The following is a 21,576-nucleotide window of genomic DNA, read 5'->3' as shown; positions in this document are numbered from 1 at the left end:
CCTGTTTTCTATTCCTACCTTAGTAGTTTCAATCTTCGCTGTCTGAGTATGTTCTCAAATGCAAGATTCTAAGACTCCAGATCACTATTCAGAGTAGAATTCCAAAACCTGGAGCCCCTGGGCTCTTCTGCCAAGCGGCCGGCACTGGAGCCGCCTTTTTAAATGCTTACGTGAGTGAAGCCACGCCCTTAGATGGAGGCAGCGCATGCGCGCAGGAAGCGGAGACGCGATTCGGCGTGTGGGTGAGCTTCAGGGTCCTCGGCCTGGGGGTCTGGACCTGAACTTTGGGCGGTTCCCGCGGCTGTTGCGACGGGACCGCGCCCCACCGCCCAGGGCTCACCCTCGGAACCCACCCTGGTTCTGGCTGCGCGCCTTGTCTCTGTGCGACCGACGGCCCCCCCCACCCTCGACCCCGCGTCAGCGCGTGGGCGTGTGGTGGAGGCGGAGCCCGCTGTCCCAGGACCGGCGATTGGCTGATTCCGCTTTCCTTTCGCCTTCCTGGCTGCGGAGCGCAGGTGTGAAGTGACCGCAAGTGTAGGACCCAGAGCTCGGAAGGAATGAGCTTTGCTTTTCCAGTGAGGTCTTAACATCGCCCACAGCAGTTTGAGCTATCCGTCAGCCGCAGTTTCCAGAAATAGTTAGGATTTATGTTATTTTTGCGGTCGGTGGAAGATGTTGGCATTTATGTTTGCCTCCGGGAGTTTTTTACTGGCAACTTAAACGACTTATTTTTCCCTAGAAACACTATTCTGTCCCTCAGGGGCTCATATTGTTATTTTCCATGACAGGTCCTGACGACAATATTTGCAAAAAGTATATAAAGATGATAACCAATATAGTTATATTGAGCCTGATCATTTGCATTTCTTTAGCTTTCTGGATTATATCTATGACTGCAAGCACCTATTATGGTAAGTATGAATGTTCTGAGTTGTTTTCTTCTAATCTAATTGGTGGAATTGAAGATTGTATCGTTAATGAAATCCAAAACGTGTATCTTATGAGTGGTTATAAATTATGTTTTCCTAACTTCCACAGCCTGAATTTAATTTACCAACATTAAAATATAAACACTGCTTTGAAGATTTAAAAACCTTTAATAAAGGCTGCCTCTGATAATACTGGTGAAACATTTCAAAATACATTTCTGCGTTGTGTGTAGTTATTACATCTACATGAGAAATAAGTGAAATAGTTTTGTAAACCAATTGCAGTGATGCGTTTAGTAAGAATGTCTGTAAGTAGTTTATCAGTTTTATGTATCCTGTAAAAATAGCAATAAATATAAAAGGTGGTATAATGTTTACATTTGGAGTTTTAGAGGATTTGTCTGGTCTTTGGTCACTTCAAAAGAACAGACATCTTTTTTATTTTATTTTTTTTTAAAGATTTTATTTATTTATTTGACAGAGAGAGATCACAAGTAGGCAGAGAGGCAGGCAGAGAGAGAGAGGAGGAAGCAGGCTCCCTGCTGAGCAGAGAGCGCGATGCGGGACTTGATCCCAGGACCCTGAGATCATGACCCGAGCCAAAGGCAGCAGCTTAACCCACTGAGCCACCCAGGCGCCCCAAGAACAGACATCTTTTTTAAAATCTGAAGCCCCACTTTATAAGATATTCTGGACTCAAGCCTAGACAGTTTTGAATACTCCTTAGAGTTTAAGTATGCCTTTACAGAAATTTCCTTGGTACTCCTATAAAAATGGAGTTCTGTTCAGCTGAAAGGAAAAAGAGCAAGAAAGGGATTGCCATTTCAGACCTTAGCCTTTTTCAGAGACATGTGAATAATCGAATGAGTGGTGTTCAGGTTCAGAAGCTTTCAGACTTACTCATTCATAATGAATCACAGTAGAGCATGAGAGGAGATTCTTGTTTGTGCTATTATTATTTTTTTTGTTTGTGCTATTATTAAGTCTGACTTGAACTCAATGGAATAAACCTGGATTTGTAAACCAAAGTGTCCCCCTGGAACCAGGCATCTGATTTTTGCATCTTAAACACACAAGAATTGTGTTCATTTTCAGAAGTAGAATTTTTGTTTTTGAACATTTGGCCTGCTTTGCCTTCCATTTTCCCATTTTGATAGAAATGTGGGCCATAGCAATAGTTTACATTTTTCGTCATTTAACGCATTTCATATTTAACAAAATGTGAACATTTCGTTCACATTTTTCGTATTTAACTTAGTCTTGTTGTGTAGGAGTCTGTCAGGAACTGTGGGGATTTTATTTTATTTTATTTTATTTATTTATTTTTTTTTAACTGTGGGGATTTTAAACGAGAAAGCTCTCACCTGTCTAAAGAGGGTGGTCTCTCTCCACTGTGGTCGATTCTGCCGTGTGGGCCTGAGCATCCAGTTTTTAAAACAGAAGCCAAGGTTCTGGGTTTTTATATGAAGTATCCTAATCTTTAAATACTGACTCCCAACTCTTTGAAAACATTATGCTAGCCAAACAAAGAAACAAACAAAAACATCTGTGAGGTGAATGCAACCTTTGGAAAAATCAGTTGCTAATTGTTGAATAGAGGTGTGTAGCCTGTAAGAATGTTACTTTAAAAAATAAATCTCTCTAAAAAGCAGAAAGAGGAATAATTGAATCCTGCTAAGAAACTAGTTTGTTCTGTACAATTATTATTTTTTTTAAAGATTTTATTTATTTGACAAAGACCTAGTGAGAGGGGGAACACACGCAGGGGAAGTGGAGGCAGGGAGCCTGATGTGGGGCTCAATCCCAGGACCCTGGGATCACAACCCCAAATGTAGACAGACACTTAACAACTGAGCCACCCAGGCGCCCCATGCTCTGTACAATCCTTGAGATTTAATACATGCCTTTTTTTCAAAACAGTGGGGAACTAGATATATATTTCAAATCTCCAAAACTTAGACAGTACTTACTTGGTCATTTCCCAAAAGGACTGTCTCTCTGGAAATACACAAATCTTTTTTTTTTTTTCTTTTAAAGATTTTATTTATTTATTTGACAGAGAGAGATTACAAGTAGGCAGAGAGGCAGGCAGAGAGAGAGAGGAGGAAGCAGGCTCCCCGCTGAGCAGAGAGCCCGATGCGGGACTTGATCCCAGGACCCTGAGATCATGACCTGAGCCGAAGGCAGCGGCTTAACCCACTGAGCCACCCAGGCGCCCTGGAAATACACAAATCTTAACATAGTTATTTTACTTTGGTGACTTCATCTCAGTTTCTCTACTTATGATAGTATTTTAATCCAGAATGCAGTTATCAAAGCTTCTAGGCAAGACTTACCTGTAAATTTAATTTTTTAGGTAATTTACAGCCTGTTTCTCCTTGGCGTTGGCTGTTTTCTGTTGTTGTTCCTGTTTTGATCGTCTCTAATGGCTTTAAAAAGAAAAGTCTAGACCACAGTGGGGCTTTAGGAGGTATGTTTTTCTTTTAACTGTTTATGTAATAAGTGCTTGCTTATATAGTTTAAACTCATGTTTTCTAAATTCTGAACTTATGAGACTATAAATCCCGTTATGCATTTTGGACAATGATAAAGTTGTTACTCAGCATTTCTATTCTGTCAAAATTTCAGATACTGACATACTCAGTGCAATGTACAAATATAACTTTTAATTGATATCAAGTGGATTAGTAGGATAGATTTTTTAGTTCCTTGATTATTCTGCTCTTTCAGTTGTATTAAATTACCTGCTGTCAGAAACATTGGAACACTCCTGGTAGGTGGACAGTAGAGGAGCTGTTGGAAAGAATCATTCTAGGAAATTGCTATTAGTAGCCTCAAACAAAGCAGTCCAGACAACTAAGTATCCTTGATTTATTTTTCATAACTGAGTTAGGGATAGGCCAGATTTTTGTTCTTTTAGAACAAAAATATTGATATTTATCGAGTACTTACTATCTGCCCCTCTTTTGGAAACTGGGGATATGGCTGTGAACAAGGCCAAGGTTTCAAGTTCTGGTGGAACTTTTATTCTTTATAACAGTTAGGTAACAAAATACATAAAACTTTTTATATAATGATAAATTTTACCAGAAAAATTCAAATAATAAAGTGTGTATGTTAGGGAATGTGGGCGTTCTTTTGTATATAGGGTCAAGCATAACCCTTTACTCTAAGGATGTAGTTTTGAACCAAAACTTGAAGACGCTACCAGTGAGCAGGTCTGAGACAAGCATGTTCCAAGCTGACAGAATAACATGTGTAAAGACCCTGACATACACCCTGGCTTATTTAGGTATGAGAATAGACTCATTTGACTAGAAAATACTTTAAAAAAGGGGGGGGGCATAGAAAATTAAAGAAATAGGCAAGGACCAGGTAATAAGGAATCTTGAACACAGTAAAGATTTTTTTTTTAAGATTTATTCATTTTAGCAAAGAGAGCGTGTGTGTATGAGTAAGAGCTCATACAAGGGAGGGGCAGAGGGAGAGAGAGAGTCCCAAGCAGAGTCCCCACTGAGTACAGAGCTTGATGCAGGGCTGACCCCAGGACTCTGAGGTTATGACCTGAGCTGAAACTGATGCTTAACCAACTGAGCTACTCAGGCGCTCCATAGTAAAGATTTTATTCCAAACTAGGTGGAATCTCCCCTGCCTCAAATCAAGGGGGTGACATGATCTGATGTGACATCAGGACTTTGATATACTGCTAGTGTTATAAGCCCCAAACCATGAGGATTCCCCCTCAAATACTACAGGCAGGATGAGATCACTACAGAATGACATTTATTTATTTGTTTATTTATTTTTAAAGATTTTACCCATTTGACAGAGAGAGACACAGTGAGAGGGGAGTGGGAGTGGGAGAAGCAGGTCTCCCGCCTGGCCAGGGAGCCCAACTCGAGGCTTGATCCCAGGATCCCAGGATCCCAGGATCATGACCTGAGCCAAAGGAGACACTATATGACTGAGCGACCCAGGTGCCCCCAGAATGACGATTATTTAGAACTGGGAGGTCTTTTTTTTTTTTAGATTTTATTTATTTATTTAGAGAGAGCATGCACTTGGGGACAGAGGGACAGAGGGAGGGGGGAAAGAGAGTCTTTTTTTTTTTTTTTTTTAATTTATTTGACAGAGAGAAATCACAAGTAGACGGAGAGGCAGGCAGAGAGAGAGAGAGGGAAGCAGGCTCCCCGCCGAGCAGAGAGCCCGATGCGGGACTCAATCCCAGGACCCCGAGATCACGACCTGAGCCGAAGGCAGCGGCTTAACCCACTGAGCCACCCAGGCGCCCCGGGGAAAGAGAATCTTAAGCAGACTCTGTGCTGAGTGCGTGGAGCTCAACACAGGGATCCATCTCATGACCCTGAGATCTTGACCTGAATGGAAATCAAGAGTCAGTCACTTAACTAACTGAGCCATCCAGGCGCCTCTCCTAGAAGCGTGCCTTCACGTTGAAGCCATCTACCCAACCTTCAAAATACTAGTGGTCATTAGTCCTAATTTAGCACTGTAAACACACTCTGCTGCCTCTGATCTCATTGAGAGATTATTTCGAGAATAAGGAGGATCACATGAGGGGACATATGGGAATGTGACTATAAACTGTAAAGCACTGAGTAGATGATTTGTTCGAAGGAGGTATTATATAGTCCAATTGTTCATTGTGTTCCTTTGAACTCAGTATGGACAGTCTGTCATTGGATTTTTGGCTTGACAGGTTTTATTATTTTTTAAAGAATATATTTACTTATTTGTCATCGAGCAAAAGCAGAGGGAAGAGCAGGCTGAGGGAGAAGCAGACTCCCTCCTGAGCAGGGAGCCCAGTGTGGACCTTGATCCCAGAACCCTGGGATCGTGACCTGCGCCGAAGGCAGATGCTTAACCAACTGAGCCACACAGGCATCGCTTGACTTGACAAGTTTAAATTTAATTTCACTTACCAGGACTATTCAGCTTGGTGGCTTACTGTTTTTTTTCCCAGTCATTCATTCAACAAGTGTATTGTTAGGGTCTCCTATATGCCACATACTTTTCTCGGCACCTAGGATTTAGTAATAAACAAAATGGATAAAAATCCCATTGTCAGAGAGCTTACTGTTTTAGTCAGGGGACATAGATGATAAAAGAGATGGGTTTGAGGCATTTAATCCCCAGAGCTATATGCTGTAAGTGTAGTGGAAATGCACGCAAATGGAGAATTGTCTAGAAAGGCCAGTGGTTGTGCTTCATGTGATTTCGCAAGAGTGGCCTTGCTTTTTTTTTTTTTTTTTTTTTTAATTTTACAGAGATCACAAGTAGGCAGAGAGGCAGGCAGAGAGAGAGGAGGAAGCAGGCTCCCTGCTGAGCAGAGAGCCCGATGCGGGACTCGATCCCAGGACCCTGAGATCATGACCTGAGCCGAAGGCAGCGGCTTAACCCACTGAGCCACCCAGGTGCCCCTGGCCTTGCTTTTTTTAAGTCACCAAATTGTGTGTGGTGTTCAGTCTTTCTGAAATAAAAGTGTCATTTTGTCAGATAGCCAGAGCTGATCAGACCTAATAAAACCAGTTTCTGTTGCTCATTGTCTCATGGGACTGGTATATGAGTCAGAGTTCAGTCATAGTTAGGAGTTGCAGAAAATACCAAGGTATTTTTAAACTACATGAAAGAAATCATTCTTTAAAAGTACATTGCCTTGGGGCGCCTGGGTGGCTCAGTAGGTTAAGCCTCTGCCTTCGGCTCAAGTCGTGATCCCGGTGTCCTGGGATTGAGCCCTGCATCAGGCTCTCTGCTCCGCCGTGAGCCTGCTTCCCCTTCCCCCTCCCCCTCTGTCTGCCTCTCTGCCTACTTGTGATCTCTCTCTCTCTCTCTCTCTGTCAAATAAATAAAATCTTTTAAAAAAAATTAAAAAGTACATTCCCTTAAGTTTATTTCCTCATTCTGAACCTGTCATCAACATGAACATTGATCATTTCATGAGGAATTTCAAGGTGATTGAAGTAAAAAGGATGTAGATGATTTGTAGCAGATGCTTAACTGACTGAGACGCCAACAGAAAGACTTTCTACAGAAATAGAAAGCAGTTCCCCTGTTCTATTATTTAAGAAAATACTATTTAATACTAAACACCTGTTTAATGTCTGCTCCATTAACAGATTTGTTTAACATGTTAACAAAAATCTTTATATAACAAAACAATATATTTATCTTAAGAGTTACAGAGAATGGAAGTTATTTTTTTTTTTTGTTTTGTTTGTTTCCATTTTAACCAGGCTTCACGTTCAACACAGGGCTTGAACTCACAACCAGAAGATTAAGAGTTGCATGCTCTACTGACTGAGCTAGCCAGGCCTGAGAATGGAAATTGTTAATGATAAAGTTAGTCAGGGATGGAAGAATTTGTACTTAGAAATACAAGCAAGCAGCCTGGACAGGGCTGTACAAGATAACAGTGCTTTAGTGTAGTTGCCACATTTTGGGAAACCGGTCCCCAGTCCTGTAGGGCCAGAGGTGGATTCTCTTCAGACCCCCTACCCCAAACTGGAAGTTTAGACTTAAAGCACTCAAACTTGTAAGAGACTAATTAACAAAGAATGTAAATTTCTTGAGTGCCACTGATTCCTGTGCTCAACAGCAGAGTCAGCACATTCTCTCCCCAAAAGGAGGTCTATAAAACTATTATTTAAAAAGTGCTTATAAAAGGGCACCTGAGGGGCGCCTGGGTGGCTCAGTGGGTTAAGCCGCTGCCTTCGGCTCAGGTCATGATCTCAGGATCCTGGGATCGAGTCCCGCATCGGGCTCTCTGCTCGGCAGGGAGCCTGCTTCCCTTCCTCTCTCTCTGCCTGCCTCTCTGCTTACGTGTGATCTCTCTCTGTCAAATGAATAAATAAAATCTTTTAAAAAGGGCGCCTGGGTGGCTCAGTGGGTTAAGCCGCTGCCTTCGGCTCGGGTCATGATCTCAGGGTCCTGGGATCGAGTCCCGCATCAGGCTCTCTGCTCAGCGGAGAGCCTGCTTCCCTCTCTCTCTGCCTGCCTCTCCGTCTACTTGTGATTTCTCTCTGTTAAATAAATAAATAAAAAAAAAAATCTTTAAAAAAAAAAAAAAAAAAGGGCACCTGAGTGGCTCAGTTAGTTAAGTGTCTGCCTTCAGCTCAGGGCATGATACCCGGGTCCTGGGATCGGGCCCCATGTTGGGCTCCCTGCTCCAGGGAGCCTGCTTCTCCCTCTCCCTCTGCCCTTCCCCCTGCTTGTGCTCACTTTCTCTTTCTCTCTGTGTGTCAAATAAATAAATAAAAGCTTTTAAAAAAAAGTGCTTATGAGGTGCCTGGCTGGCCTAGTAGGTAGAGTATGTGACTCTTGCTCTTGGGGTTGAGTTCAAGCCCCACTTTGGGCGAAGAACTTTAGAAAAAAAATGTGCTTATCAGTTGGAAAGAACACTTAGAGAATGCTACCTGTTATGTAAAGAAGAAAGGAAGATAAGAAAACATGCATTGTATATACTTTATAAAAAGAAACACAGTAATGATATGCTAAGAAACAATAAAGTTTGTTATCTACAAAGAATGGAGGGAGAGCAAAATGTGGAGGGAGAGAGGGGCAAAGGGACCTGGGAGGAAGTGACCCTTTTCTTAGTATACCTTTTTGTGTAAGTTTGACCTTTGAAAGCATGCTAGTGTTCTACATATTTAAGAAATAAAATAGTAAGGATGGGAAAAGGGGAAATCTAAAATTGAAAGCAAACGAAAACAAATGAACCCAGTTGTATTTTGAATCAATACTATAAGCCTACTGGAGGGAAAAAAAAGAAAACTTATGAACATAGCATTTAACTATATTCCTTCAGTCTTAGATTAAGGGAAGGGGAGAATGCCAAACAAATCCTAAGTTATTTTAGTGTGGTTCTAAAAGTTTTAAATGTGATAGGGGATTGAGAAAAATGAGTGAAATTAGCATTGTTTGAAACCAGGTTCTTACCATGGAAAGAGGCATTGAAATGTGGAATGGGGAAAAGCAAGAGAAAACCTGCAGAGATGGATTGTAGTTGGAGTTATTGGTGTGATCTTGTCATTTCTAAAATAGGTGTGTGTGTGTGTATATATATACATGTATATATGCACATATATATGCATGGGTGTGTCCCTTGTGTTCGTGTGTGCGTGTGTGTGTGTGTATTCACTTGCCCTGTCCACAAAAAGCAAATATACCCCAGTAGCAAAGAACGCACTGTAAGCCTAGATCTTGACCCTCAATATCCTTCCCCACTAAAATGTACCAAAACTCCTTAGAGAGATGACGGGTCCCAGGACTGGGGAAAACTGGGTTTGGGAAGAGGTTAGAGCATCTTGTTTCATGAGAAAGAAAGAAAATGTGAGAAAGAAGAAAAAATGTGGGGTTACGTCATATGGTTCAGAAGTGAGCTTATCTATTTTGTCTGGTGTTAGTGTAGCCACTTCTGCTCTCCTTTGGTTACTGTTTGCATGGAATATCTTTTTCAGTCCTTTTACTTTAAACCCATTTAAGTCTCTATAGAGTTAAAGTGAGTTCTTTATAGACAGCATTGGACTATGTGTTTTTATTTCATTTTGTCATTCTGTGTCTTTTAATTGAAGGATTTCATCCCCTTACATTTACTTTTTTTTTTAAGTAATCTCTGCATCCAACGTGGGGCTTGAATTTACAGCCCCAAGATCAAGATTTACATGCTCTACCAACTGAGCCAGCCAGGTACCCTTATTCCTTAGGATTAAAATAATTACTAAGGAGAAACTTATTTCTGTCATTTTCCTATTTGTTTCTCTTTATCTGTTTCTCTCATAGTTCTCTTTGTTCATTTCTTATATTACTGTCCTGTTTAGTATTTAATTTTTTATAGTTAAATGATTGAATTCCTTTTTTCATTTCCTTTTGTGTATATTTTACAACTGTTTTCTTTGTGGTTCCCATGACAATTACATATAACTTCGTAAAGTTATAACATTCTTATTTGAATTCTTGCCAGTATAACAGCAATAACAAACTCTCTTAATTTCTTCTGTACTTTTTTTTTAAGATTTTATTTATTGGGGCACCTGGGTGGCTCAGTCAGTTAAGTGTTTGCCTTAAGCTTAGGTGGTGATCCCAGGGTTCAAGGATCAAGATCCACATTGGGTTCACTGCTTAGCAGGAAGCCTGGTTCTCCCTTTTCCTCTGCCACTCCCCCTGCTTGTGCTTTCTCTCAAATAAATAAATACAAAGTCTTAAAAAAAAAAAAAAAGATTTTTTGAAAATAGAGCTGCCCTATGACCCAGCAATTGCACTACTGGGTATTTACCCTAAAGATACAAATGTAGTGATCCGAAGGGGCACGTGCACCCAAATGTTTATAGCAGCAATGTCCACAATAGCCAAACTATGGAAAGAACCTAGATGTCCATCAACAAATGAATGGATAAAGAAGATGTGGTGTGTGTATACAATGGAATACTATGCAGCTATCAAAAGAAATGAAATCTTGCCATTTGCGACAACGCGGATGGAACTAGAGGGTATTATGCTTAGTAAAATAAGTCAATCAGAGAAAGACAACTATCGTATGATCTCCCTGATATGAGGAAGTCGAGAAGCAACGTGGAGGGGTTGGGGGATAGGAAAAGAATAAATGAAACAAGATGGGAGGGAGACAAACCATAAGAGATTCTTAATCTCACAAAACAAACTGAGGGTTGCTGGGGGAGGGGGGAAGGTCAGTAGGGAGAGGGTGGTTGGGTTATGGACAGTGGGGAGGGCATGTGCTATGGTTAGTGCTGTGAAGTATGTAAACCTGGCGATTCACAGACCTGTACCCCTGGGGCTAATAACACATTATATGTTATTTTTTTTTAAAGATTTTTAAAATTTATTTATTATTTATTTTTAGATTTTATTTATTTTTTGAGAGAGAGAGACAATACAAACAGGAGATGGAGAGAGAGAATCTCTTTTTTTTTAAAGATTTATTTGAGAGAGAGAGTACAAGTGTATGTCGGTTGGGGAAGGGACAGAGGGAGAGGAAGAAGCAGACTGCCCTGGTGAGCAGGGGAGCTTGATGCAGGCTTGAACCCAGGACCCTGGGATAATGACCTGAACCCAAGGCAGGCATTTAACTGACTGAGACACCCAGGTGTCCTGGAGAGAGCAAATCTCAGGCAAACTCCTTGCAAAGTGTAGAGCCTGATGCGGGGCTTGATCCCAGGACTCTGAGATCATGACCTGAGCTGAAACCAAGAGTTGGATTTAACTGACTGCACCACCCAGACACCCCTCTCCTTTACTTTTGAAAAATGATTTGGCTGGATATAAGCTGCTTGTTTGACAGATTTTTTTTTCCTTTTCTTTTCACACTTTGAGTATATCAGCCCAGTACCTTCTGGCCTCTGGCATTCTGGCCTCTAGAGTTTCTTTTTTTTTTTTTTTTTAAGATTTTTATTTATTTATTTGACACAGAGAGATCACAAGTAGGCAGAGAGAGAGAGAGAGAGAGAGAGGAGGAAGCAGGCTCCCTGCTGAGCAGAGAGCCCGATGCGAGGCTCGATCCCAGGACCCTGGGATCATGACCCGAGCCAAAGGCAGAGGCTTAGCCCCCTGAGCCACCCAGGCGCCCCTAGAGTTTCTGATAAGAAACCTGTTGATAATCTTATTGAGGATCCCTCATATGTGATAAGTTGCTTACCTCTTTCTGTTTTCAAGATTGTCTCTGTCTTTGAACAGTTTGGTTATAATGTGTCTGAGTGTGGCTCTCTTTAAATTCATTCTACTTGGAGATTGCTAGGCTTCTTTCTTGTATGTTTATATGTATGTCTTCAACAAACTTTGGAATTAAAAAAAAAAAACTTGGTAAGTTTTCAGCCATTATTTCTTCAGATAATTTCTCTGCCCCCTTTTCCTTCTCTTTTCTCCTTCTGGGCTTTCCCACATGTGTGTTGTTCTCCTTGATGATGTTCTATATGTCCCACAGGCTCTGTTCTCCTTTCTTCATTCTTTGTTCTTTCTGTTTTTCATATGGAATCATGTCCATTGCCTGTCTTTAGGTTTGTGGATTCTTTCTTCTCCCTGCTCTGATGTGCCTTTGAATCTCTACTGAATTGTTTTCAATTCCAGTATTCCCTTTCAGTTTCTCTTAGATTTCTATCTCTTTATTAGTATTTCTATATTGTCCCATATTGTTCTCTTGACTTTCTTCATGTCTGCTTTTAGTTCTCTGAGCATCTTTAAAACAGTTGATGTCTTTGCTTAGTAGGTCCACCATCCGGCCTTCCAGTCTCCATTCATTTTTTTTCCCTTTGAGTGGGCCATACTTGTCTGTTTCTTCATATGCTTCAAGATATTTTTGTTGAAAACTGGACATTTAAATCTAACAGCGTGGCAACTCTGGAAATCAGAATTTCCTCTGTCCCCAGGGTTTGCTTTCTTTCATTTTGTTTTGTCTTGCTTTTGATTGTTGCAGCTATCTTTGTGCCAGGGATCACCTTGATGTATAAACCTAAGACCTTCCCAGTCTTTTCTGAGCCTATACCTTTCCCTGGGTATGCACTATCACCTTCTAATTTTTTCCATAAATGGAGTTTCTTTTGAATGTCCTAGTCTTTAATGTCTGGCTTTCCAAAGGAGGAAAAACAGAAAAATGAAGGAAGGTTAGCATCAGTCCTTTAAATCCTTTGGAAGTCTCTTCAGCCAGACAAGAAAGGGCTTGTAACAGTTGGGGGGTGGAGTGTAATAACGGCTGCCAGCCTCTATGTCTATACCTCCATAATCAGAAGCAGCAATCATTGATCAGAATACAAATCCTGAGACGTGCCTGGGTGGCTTAGTTGTTAAGCATCTATCTTTGGCTCAGGTAATGATCCCAGGGTCCTGGGATCAAGCCCTGCAGTGGGCTCCCTGCTCAGTGGGAAGTCTGCTTCTCCCTCTCCTACTCCCCCCTGCTTGTGTTCCCTCTTTTCCTGTGTTTCTCTGTCATATAAATAAATGAAATCTTCAAAAAATATCAAATCCTGGTATGTGGACAATAAGTCTTGCCTGCCCAACCTGGCTCCCACAAGCTGTGTACAGACTGCACCTGCAGTTCCTGCCCTGCCTGCCATGGGACTGGGAGTGGGAGATGGGTAGGGGGCTACACTGTTAAGAAATGAAATTGACCAAAGTTAGGGGCTGTTTCCCCCTCCAAGCCTTCCTTTGAAAGTTACAAGCCTTCAGTAGACTCCAGAGTTCCAAAACAGTTTTGTTAGATTGTTCCAGTGCAATTGTTGTCTAGGTGGGAAGACAGATTTCCTGGTGCTTCCTACTCTTCTGTCTTCCCCATATCCTCTGTTCCATTCATTTTTGTAGTATTAACTAACCATTGTGGTCATAGAAACACGAGTACTCTGCTGCTTAACCACCAATTTTACTCTAAGAACATTTTCAAAATTTGTAACAAAGATCTTTAAAGATTATCTGAGTCATTTCAGTGGGGGGTTGGGAGGCGCAGAGGGAGAGGGAAAGAATCCCAAGCAGGCTCCATGCCCAGAGCCTGACATCCAGGGCTCGATCTAACCACCTGAGATCATGACCTGAACCCAAATCAAGACTCTGACACTTAACCAATTAAGCCACCCAGGTGCCTCTATCTGAGTAATTTAAGAAGCTAATTCCAGGGTGCCTGGGTGGCTCAGTCATTAAGCGTCTGCTTTCCGCTCAGGTCATGATCCCAGGACTCTGGGATCGAGCCCCACATTGGGTTCCCTGCTTGGCAGGAAGCCTGCTTCTCCCGCTCCCACTCCCCCTGCTCATGTTCCCTCTCACTTTGTCTCATTCTGTCAAATAAATAAATAAAATCTTAAAAAAAAAAAAAGCTAATTCAGATATGCATCTTCTCTTTATAATAACCTATAGGGGTGCACATGGCTGGCTCAGTTGGTTGACCATCCAACTCAATTTTGGTTCAGGTCATGATTTCAGGGTCGTGAGATCAAGCCCTGTGTCAGGCTCCACACTCAGCTAGGAGTCTGCTTCTCTCCTTCACCCTCTGCCTCTACCTCCACCCCACCCATTGCACATGCAATCATGCATGTGCACAATCTTGTTTGTTTTTCTGATTAGACTGTAGGTATTATAAGCCTTCCTTGAAATTGTCCACCCATGGAAAAATGAAGGATGTCCCTTTTCTTCTTTGTCCAAATAAAAGAAACAAAAAAAAGTCTAAAAATCTGAAATCACATTTACAGAAAGTATTCCATTTTTGATTCCACATAAAATCCAGGATTATTTTGATAGATTTACATATTAAAACATAACTAAGAAACACTACCTCCATCTTCTCACGTAGTTTATGAGGCTCAACAAAAGGGCATGTGAAAGTTTTTTGAAAAGTATGAAAAGCTAGCCTGTAAGAAAAAAAAGATTCAGGCTATGAAGGGAAAATATAAAAATTAGAAGCTAGAAAGACTGTACAATCTAAACCTCCCTGGGAGATCCACAGCTAATTTGGAAAGTTAGCTATCTATCCAAATATTATATATAAATTACTGCTATTTATTGTGTTCTACAATTTGATTACAAAAAGTATGTCTAGAATGATAACAAACATTCATATATTTATAGTTTGTTTGAAAGGAGGTAAAAATATGCTAAAAAATTTTATCTCAATTTAATCAAACCAGTTTTTAGTTTACTATTTGGTAATACCTGAATTGGTAAAAATAAGAATGTTTTGGTAATGTACATTTTAGGTCATAATGTAAAAGATAACTGAAAAAAGTCCCATTCTTTTTTTCACTGCATTAATGTATGGAATGAGTATAATTCTGTGTATGTATGTGTTTCTTTCAGGGCTTGTGGTTGGATTTATCCTAACCATTGCAAATTTCAGCTTTTTTACCTCTTTGCTGATGTTTTTCCTTTCTTCTTCAAAACTCACTAAATGGAAGGGAGAAATAAAGAAGCGTCTAGATTCAGAATACAAAGAAGGTAAAATGAATTATGTTTGACATCACTTGTAATTTATTTTACTTATAATTTATCACTTTATTTCATCCCAAGATACTATAAGCTTATAATCAGAACATGTTTAGACTGTTGAAACAGATAAATTTTGCATGAGAATAACTTTAAGTAGCGGCCTAATTTAGTTTATCCTTACTTCAGCACAATAGTAACAGCAGAATTTTAGAAGCATTAAAATCTATCATTATTCTAAAACAATATAGAATGTAAGCAAAGATACCATTTGATTTTTAGTCATTATTAAAATTGTAGTAATTTTTCTTTCTTTAAACTTTAAGTTCCTATAACTGCATGATTTTCCTTCTGAAGAGAAAACATTTCTTGTCCTTTTTATCCACTTGATTGTAGGTGGGCAGAGGAATTGGGTTCAGGTGTTCTGTAATGGAGCTGTGCCCACTGAGCTGGCCCTGCTCTACATGATAGAAAATGGCCCCGGGGAAATCCCAATAGATTTTTCCAAGCAGTATACTGCTTCCTGGATGTGTTTGTCTCTCCTGGCTGCACTGGCCTGCTCTGCTGGAGACACATGGGCTTCAGAAGTTGGTCCGGTTCTGAGTAAAAGCCCGCCAAGGCTAATAACAACCTGGGAAAAAGTTCCAGTTGGTGAGTATGTAAGTTTCTTTAAAAAATGAAATGAACAAAAAAAAAATCTGACTTACTATGTTTCTGACCTAAGAGACTGTTAAGAATTTTAGTCTCCTTAACTGGAAAATTGCTGTTGGCTATTAAGTTGATGATAAATAATATTTGCAGGAAATGATAGCAAGTCCTAGATAAACAGTACAGAAACACAGAGATGTATCAGGAGGAGAGGAAAAAGAAGAGAATGTTAGAGTGTTTCATGAGGACCTGGTGTGTGGTTAGTGCTTTAACATAGATCTCAGTTGCCTGTTACTGTTAACTACTAATACTACTATATTGTTATCTTCGTCATCACCTCCCCTCCCTTTTTTCTTCCCTTCTCCTTGTCTTTTTTCTCCCCTACTTTCTCTTCTTCTTTTTCTTCTTCATATCCTTTTCATTTTTTTCTCTTAATCATTATCATCATCCTCTTTAATACCCTCAATATGCATGTGAATCAGTTCTTTTATTATTTCCATCTTACTAACAAGGATATTAAGAGAAGTTAAGTAACTTAACTACAGACACATAACTTAGAAATGGCAAAACTATGATTGAAATCAGGCAGTTTGGCTTCATGGAACCATTCCCTTGCATTGCTTAGAATGTCAGGAGTTAATGGGGAGAAAAGACTTCTTTTTAAGTAGACTGTGGTCTTTGGATTGTATGAAAGAGAACCTTTTCTTCTGTTGGTCTTGATAAGATAGGTACCAATTTTGTTGTTTATTTGTTTCCTTGATTTTATGTGTTTGTTGATTGTTAACCAGATTATTTTATGGTTGGTTTTTTTTTTTTTTCTTCAGGGACCAATGGAGGGGTCACAATGGTGGGCCTTGCTTCCAGTCTACTTGGTGGCACCTTTGTGGGCATCACGTACTTCCTCACACAGTTGGTTTTTGTTAATGATTTAGACATTTCTGCTCCCCAGTGGCCAATTATTGCATTTGGGGGTCTGGCTGGATTACTAGGATCAGTTGTAGACTCATATTTAGGAGCTACAATGCAGTTTACTGGTAAGTATATCACTTTATTATTGCAACTTGTTGGTGTAGTAAATGGGAAAGAAATATGGGGGAGAAAAACATGGCAATGAAAACAGTCCCAAAGACAGCGGAATCAAGAGGCCAGGGAATGACAAGACAGAGTCTTTTCTACAATTCTGATTTTTAAGATTTTTTTTTTGTTAAATTAATTGAAAGAGAACTAATTCCACAGAGCAATGAGTAGAAGCTGCTTGGGGAAGGTAATAGTGCAGGAAACAGTTACTTTTGCTTTGGGGACTTCACCTAATCCCAAGAAAAGCAGAACATTTGGGATCAGATCATTTTAATGCTCCACCTTCCATTTGTTTTCCAAGTCCCTTTGAGAGAGAATCATTGTACTACTCTGTACACATATGACCTGTTTTTCTACTGTGACATAATGCTTTCTGTCCCCACTGAATTTTTAGCCCCAACTCAAGGTATATGGGAGAGTTGGTTTTCCCCAGAATTTTCTATGCTTTGCTTCTGAGCTTTTACTTTATGCTTTTTGCTTTATGCTTTTGCTTCTGAGGCATTGTCATTTCAGTGTACTGACATATTCTGTTAGGAGTATATTTCCTCCACATTCTGACCAACCATGTTTTCTCCTTTGATTCATACAAGTAAGAGGCTGGGAGTTTGGGGAGTTTCCTTGTGTACAATCCTTCCAGTTCTCTTCATCTACCAAGATACTGTTCTTACCCTTCTGCTTTGCTTCCCACCTACCAGAATGTTTTTTCTTTCAGATTCATCTCTCTTATCTAAATACCAAGGAGGAAGCAGTCTGATTTTAGTTCAAGATCAGGGTCACTAACTCTACATATAAACATACACACACACTCACCGTCCCTCCCTCCCTCCCTTCCTCTCCCTCCCTCTCCCTACCTCTATGTTTTTGGGTCTTTCTGTTTGTTTATTTAGGAGCCTAGGTTTTATTCTACACTGAATCCTAACTGGGGATGTTTCTGATCATGTTGAGTGGATTGAAAAAATTAATGTGGGCTGTGGGAAAGGTTAATTCCTTCAGTAAATTCTTTGTGTGCCTACTTTGTGCTGGCACCACACTGGGTCCTGGGTTTCCATTGCAGAGGCTAAATACATGATTCCTTTTCTCAAAGATCTCACAGGTTGGTCTTGGAGACCTAGTCTTCTCGTTTCATGCTATCTCTGCTTTTAATGTTCTTCCTTCTTCTGGTGAGGGAATTCCAGCAGTGTTGAGAAAACAGTATTGAGGTGTACTAAAACTCACATTTCAAAAAAAGAGTTCTTGGTAATCAAGGGTTCCATATCTCTCACCTTATAATTATCCACTGAAGTCAATTTATAAGTGGTTGAGACTTTTTCAAAGATTATATTCTTTGGAGAAGAAAAGCTAATTTGTTTTAAATCAAGTCATTTGGATTTTCTACCTCACTTGCTTCTTTTCCACTCCAGGTTTAGATGAAAGCACTGGCATGGTGGTCAATAGCCCAGCGAATGACGTGAAGTACATAGCAGGGAAACCAATTCTTGATAACAACGCAGTGAATCTGTTTTCTTCTGTCCTCATTGCCCTCTTACTCCCAACTGCTGCTTGGGGATTTTGGCCCAGGGAGTGAACTTCTTTTCATTTACAAAGGTTGAAACTGTGGTAAATTCAGCTAAATTTGCAATTCCAAGTTTAATCCCTAAGAAGAATAATTGTAATTGACAAAGAGAAAATACTGGCTCTTCCCATATTCATTGTGATGAGATTCCACATTTTTCTTCTCATTAACTCCCGTGAAACAGCCAACCTCTTTGTAGTGAAAGGTAATTGTACATAGAACTTACTTGTGTTTTTCTTCTGCTAAATAGAGCTTCTTGAGCAATGAAGCGCTGATGTCCCTAAATATTGCTGTATGTTGGCCTAAAAGTGTAATGCCACTTTGTGCCAGTTGCCCAAATTTTAGTTTTGGGTGGTTTAAATTGATGTGTGTGGAAGCCTGAATAAATATACTCTTCACTTCCTCCATTATTTGCCATTTCCAGTTGTGAGAAGTGTGGAGTATGGTTCTTAGGGAGCTATTCCACATGTGTTCTTCCTTCCTCAGGGTTAGTAATGAAAAAAAAGTAAATGTCTTTTTCATATGACCATTAGAATGCATGAAAAAAATTATTTTTAAGTAAAAGCAAAAGAGATTTATCTTCTGTCAATAAAATGTGCACCTTACTTATATTTTAGATGATTTTTGAGCAGACATTATCTTGAATTTAATATTTTTTAATGTATTTTCTAGCTTTCTTTGAAATTTATATAGAAATCTGTTTTACGGGGCACCCTGAACAGTTAGAGTCACTGGAAAACTATCATAGTTATTTTTTTATTTGCTACCTAGAATTGATTGGAAGATGCTATGATTTCCTATTCTGTGCTGAAGTTATGCTCTCCTGTACAATAATAGACTCAACTAAAATGAATTCTACTTTTCTGTTTTATCCTTCACTATGATTTGCTGTATGCTAAAGGAGTTTGAAATGGTGTGGATTATTTTGCTGAAGCTATTTAAAAATATTTTTCATGTGATTTCCATACACCCCCCCCCATACTTTTTTTACATTGAAATTGAAACTGAAGAGAGATTCCATGAATAAGCCACCATTATTAAGAGTGGATAAAGCTTAGATTTCTTTACTGGTGACTCTACTACAGTGATAATTGAGAACTGAGTTGATTCTGAAAGAAAGAAAAAAGCAGTTGACACACTTAATCCTTAATCCAGGCAACAGAGGGGGTCTCAATCGTTGGTTTTCACCTTTGGGTATACTTTGGAATCACCTGAGTATCTTGTCCTGGGCTTCACTTGGAAGGATTCCAATTTACCTGTTCCGGGTTAAAGCCGGGGTATTTGCACTTTTTAAGAGTTCTTGCTCCTGCACATGAGAATCATCTAGGGTGTTTTTTGTTTTTTTAAGATTTTTTTTTTAAAGTAATCTATACACTCAGCGTGAGGCTTGAACTTACAACCTCAAGATCAAGAGTTGCATGTTCTACTGACTAAGCCAGCCGGTGTAGGGCATTTTTAAAAACACTTGCCAAGACCCCTCCCTAGATCAAGTAAATCAGAATATCTGAAGGTGAGGCTCATGCATAGGTTATTTCTAGAAAGCTCTCCAGGAGATTCGAATTTTTAACAGGTTGAGAACTACTAAATCAGAATGTCCTAAAGCACTATGCATAAAAGAAGCTTCAGAAGAGTGGGACTTTGCATTTTTATACAGGCAGCTATTAGTAGCAGTGCTGTGTGCTGTCTTTATACAGTAATATCTTCTAATGATTATACCTACATCACTTACCAGCTCATTCCTGTGTTTTTGATGCAGCCTGTTTATTCCCATAGCTGTTCCAATATGCCTTTTCTCTTTTCCTGGTGACTCATCCTCATGACATACCATGGAATAAAAATATTTTTTGCAACCATCTTTGGGTTTGATAGAATCACCATATCATTAACAGATTAGGGAAATACTGCTTGACAAGCCTTTATTTGAAAACCTAGGGCTAATTGTGTTTTGAAATCAAAATTTTCAGATTTTAGAACACTAATAGAGTACATATATTTGCCTCAAATTCTCAAAAGAGTCTAAGATAGGGGCGCCTGGGTGGCTCAGTGGGTTAAAGCCTCTGCCTTCGGCCCAGGTCATGATCCCAAGGTCCTGGGATCAAGCTCCACATCAGGCTCTCTGCTCAGCAGGGAGCCTGCTTCCTCTTCTCTCTCTGCCTGCCTCTCTGCCTACTGTGATCTCTATCTGTCAAATAAATAAATAAAATCTTAAAAAAAAAAAAGTCTAAGATAGCAGCCATTCTCAAATACACTTATATTTCTAGGGTGGGTGTATGAATAGCACCACTAAGTGTGATAACTGAAGACTATAAAGAGCCTCAGGTCAGGTCAGTTTTGTCACCCAATTTAGGAAGAAACTTTCTGTTTGCAGAGCTTTTTTTGGATATGAGAATTATAGATAAGGAATTGTGGCTCTTTTTGCTTTTAATCTTAGATGTATTTTATAGTAACATCCTTTGTAAGTGGATATTTAACTAGTTCAGTCTATTCTTCCTCTTTACTGAGTGAACAGTTTATTTTAAAAACACTCATAGGGGCGCCTATGTGGCTCAGTGGGTTAAGCCTCTGCCTTGGGCTCAGGTCACCATCTCAGGGTCCTAGGATCAAGCCGCACATCGGGCTCTCTGCTCAGCAGGGAGCCTGCTTTCTCTTCTCTCTCTGCCTGCCTCTCTGCCTACTTGTGATCTCTCTTTCAAATAAATAAATAAAATCTGTAAAAAAAAAAAAAACCCACTTTCATAGAATTCCATATAACAGTATAATAAAAAAATATGTACTGCCTACCTCAGCAGCTTAAAGGTATACATACCATTTCTTAAAACACTATTATGCAGTAGAGGAGAGGAAGGTGTATGTGGCCCAAGGCTTTTGAAGCTTTTGAAGGAGACCTGAAAATTTAAAGGAGTGGCATTTGAGGACTCATCAGTGGAGGTACCAGGAGAACAATGAATTGATACAATCTGTCATTCCATTCTTAGCTTTTCTCATTACTTGGGTTATGTATGCCTCAGCCAAGCTGAACATATCTTTCTTGTTTCTAACTCCTACCTATGTAGGGTGCTGGCTTCAGAAATGCCAACACCATCCCAATTAGATAAAGACCTAGTATAGAGAAAAATCATGCAAAAATCATAAACTTTGCCTCATTCCTGTAGCATTAACAGATGCTCCCTGTTGTGCACAGCGGGTATACTGGAGCCCAGTCATCTGATGTCCCTGGTGTTTCCTCTGCTGTTCTGATGTCATCACAATGAGAAAAAAAGTGTTGTAGCCATCAAGTTTCAGGGAATTATATATGCTTTAAAGATGAAAACAAAATTATGCAACTAAATTATTTAATCTCCTTACGGAATATCTGTTGCTGTACTTCCAAATGGTCCTGAATATTTTAAAAATATGTAGATGTCCAATATAAGTTTGTTAAATTAAGTTGTTTGACTGTAA

The 21,576-nt window shown here is 39.8% G+C and overlaps 1 protein-coding gene across 2 annotated transcripts; it reads left to right on the top strand.

The window, feature by feature from the left end:
* Positions 1-204: 204 nt before the first annotated feature.
* Positions 205-18,988, top strand: TMEM19 (transmembrane protein 19). Of its 2 annotated transcripts, XM_044227539.1 has the most exons (7): positions 205-242; positions 789-911; positions 3,286-3,399; positions 14,733-14,870; positions 15,255-15,509; positions 16,331-16,540; positions 17,984-18,988. In XM_044227539.1, the coding sequence occupies exons 1-7, from the start codon at positions 206-208 to the stop codon at positions 18,145-18,147; spliced, it is 1,041 nt and encodes a 346-aa protein (XP_044083474.1). In that variant the 5' UTR covers position 205; the 3' UTR covers positions 18,148-18,988. The 2 variants fall into 2 exon arrangements, with proteins under 2 accessions (XP_044083474.1, XP_044083475.1); XM_044227540.1 differs by lacking the exon at positions 205-242 and having other exon boundaries at positions 250-911.
* Positions 18,989-21,576: the final 2,588 nt, after the last annotated feature.

The sequence above is a fragment of the Neovison vison genome, chromosome 12 (assembly GCF_020171115.1).
Source record: "Neovison vison isolate M4711 chromosome 12, ASM_NN_V1, whole genome shotgun sequence".
Lineage (NCBI taxonomy): Eukaryota > Metazoa > Chordata > Mammalia > Carnivora > Mustelidae > Neogale > Neogale vison.
The sequence above is the reverse complement of the archived record's forward strand: the minus strand, read 5'-3'. Positions and strand labels throughout refer to the sequence as shown.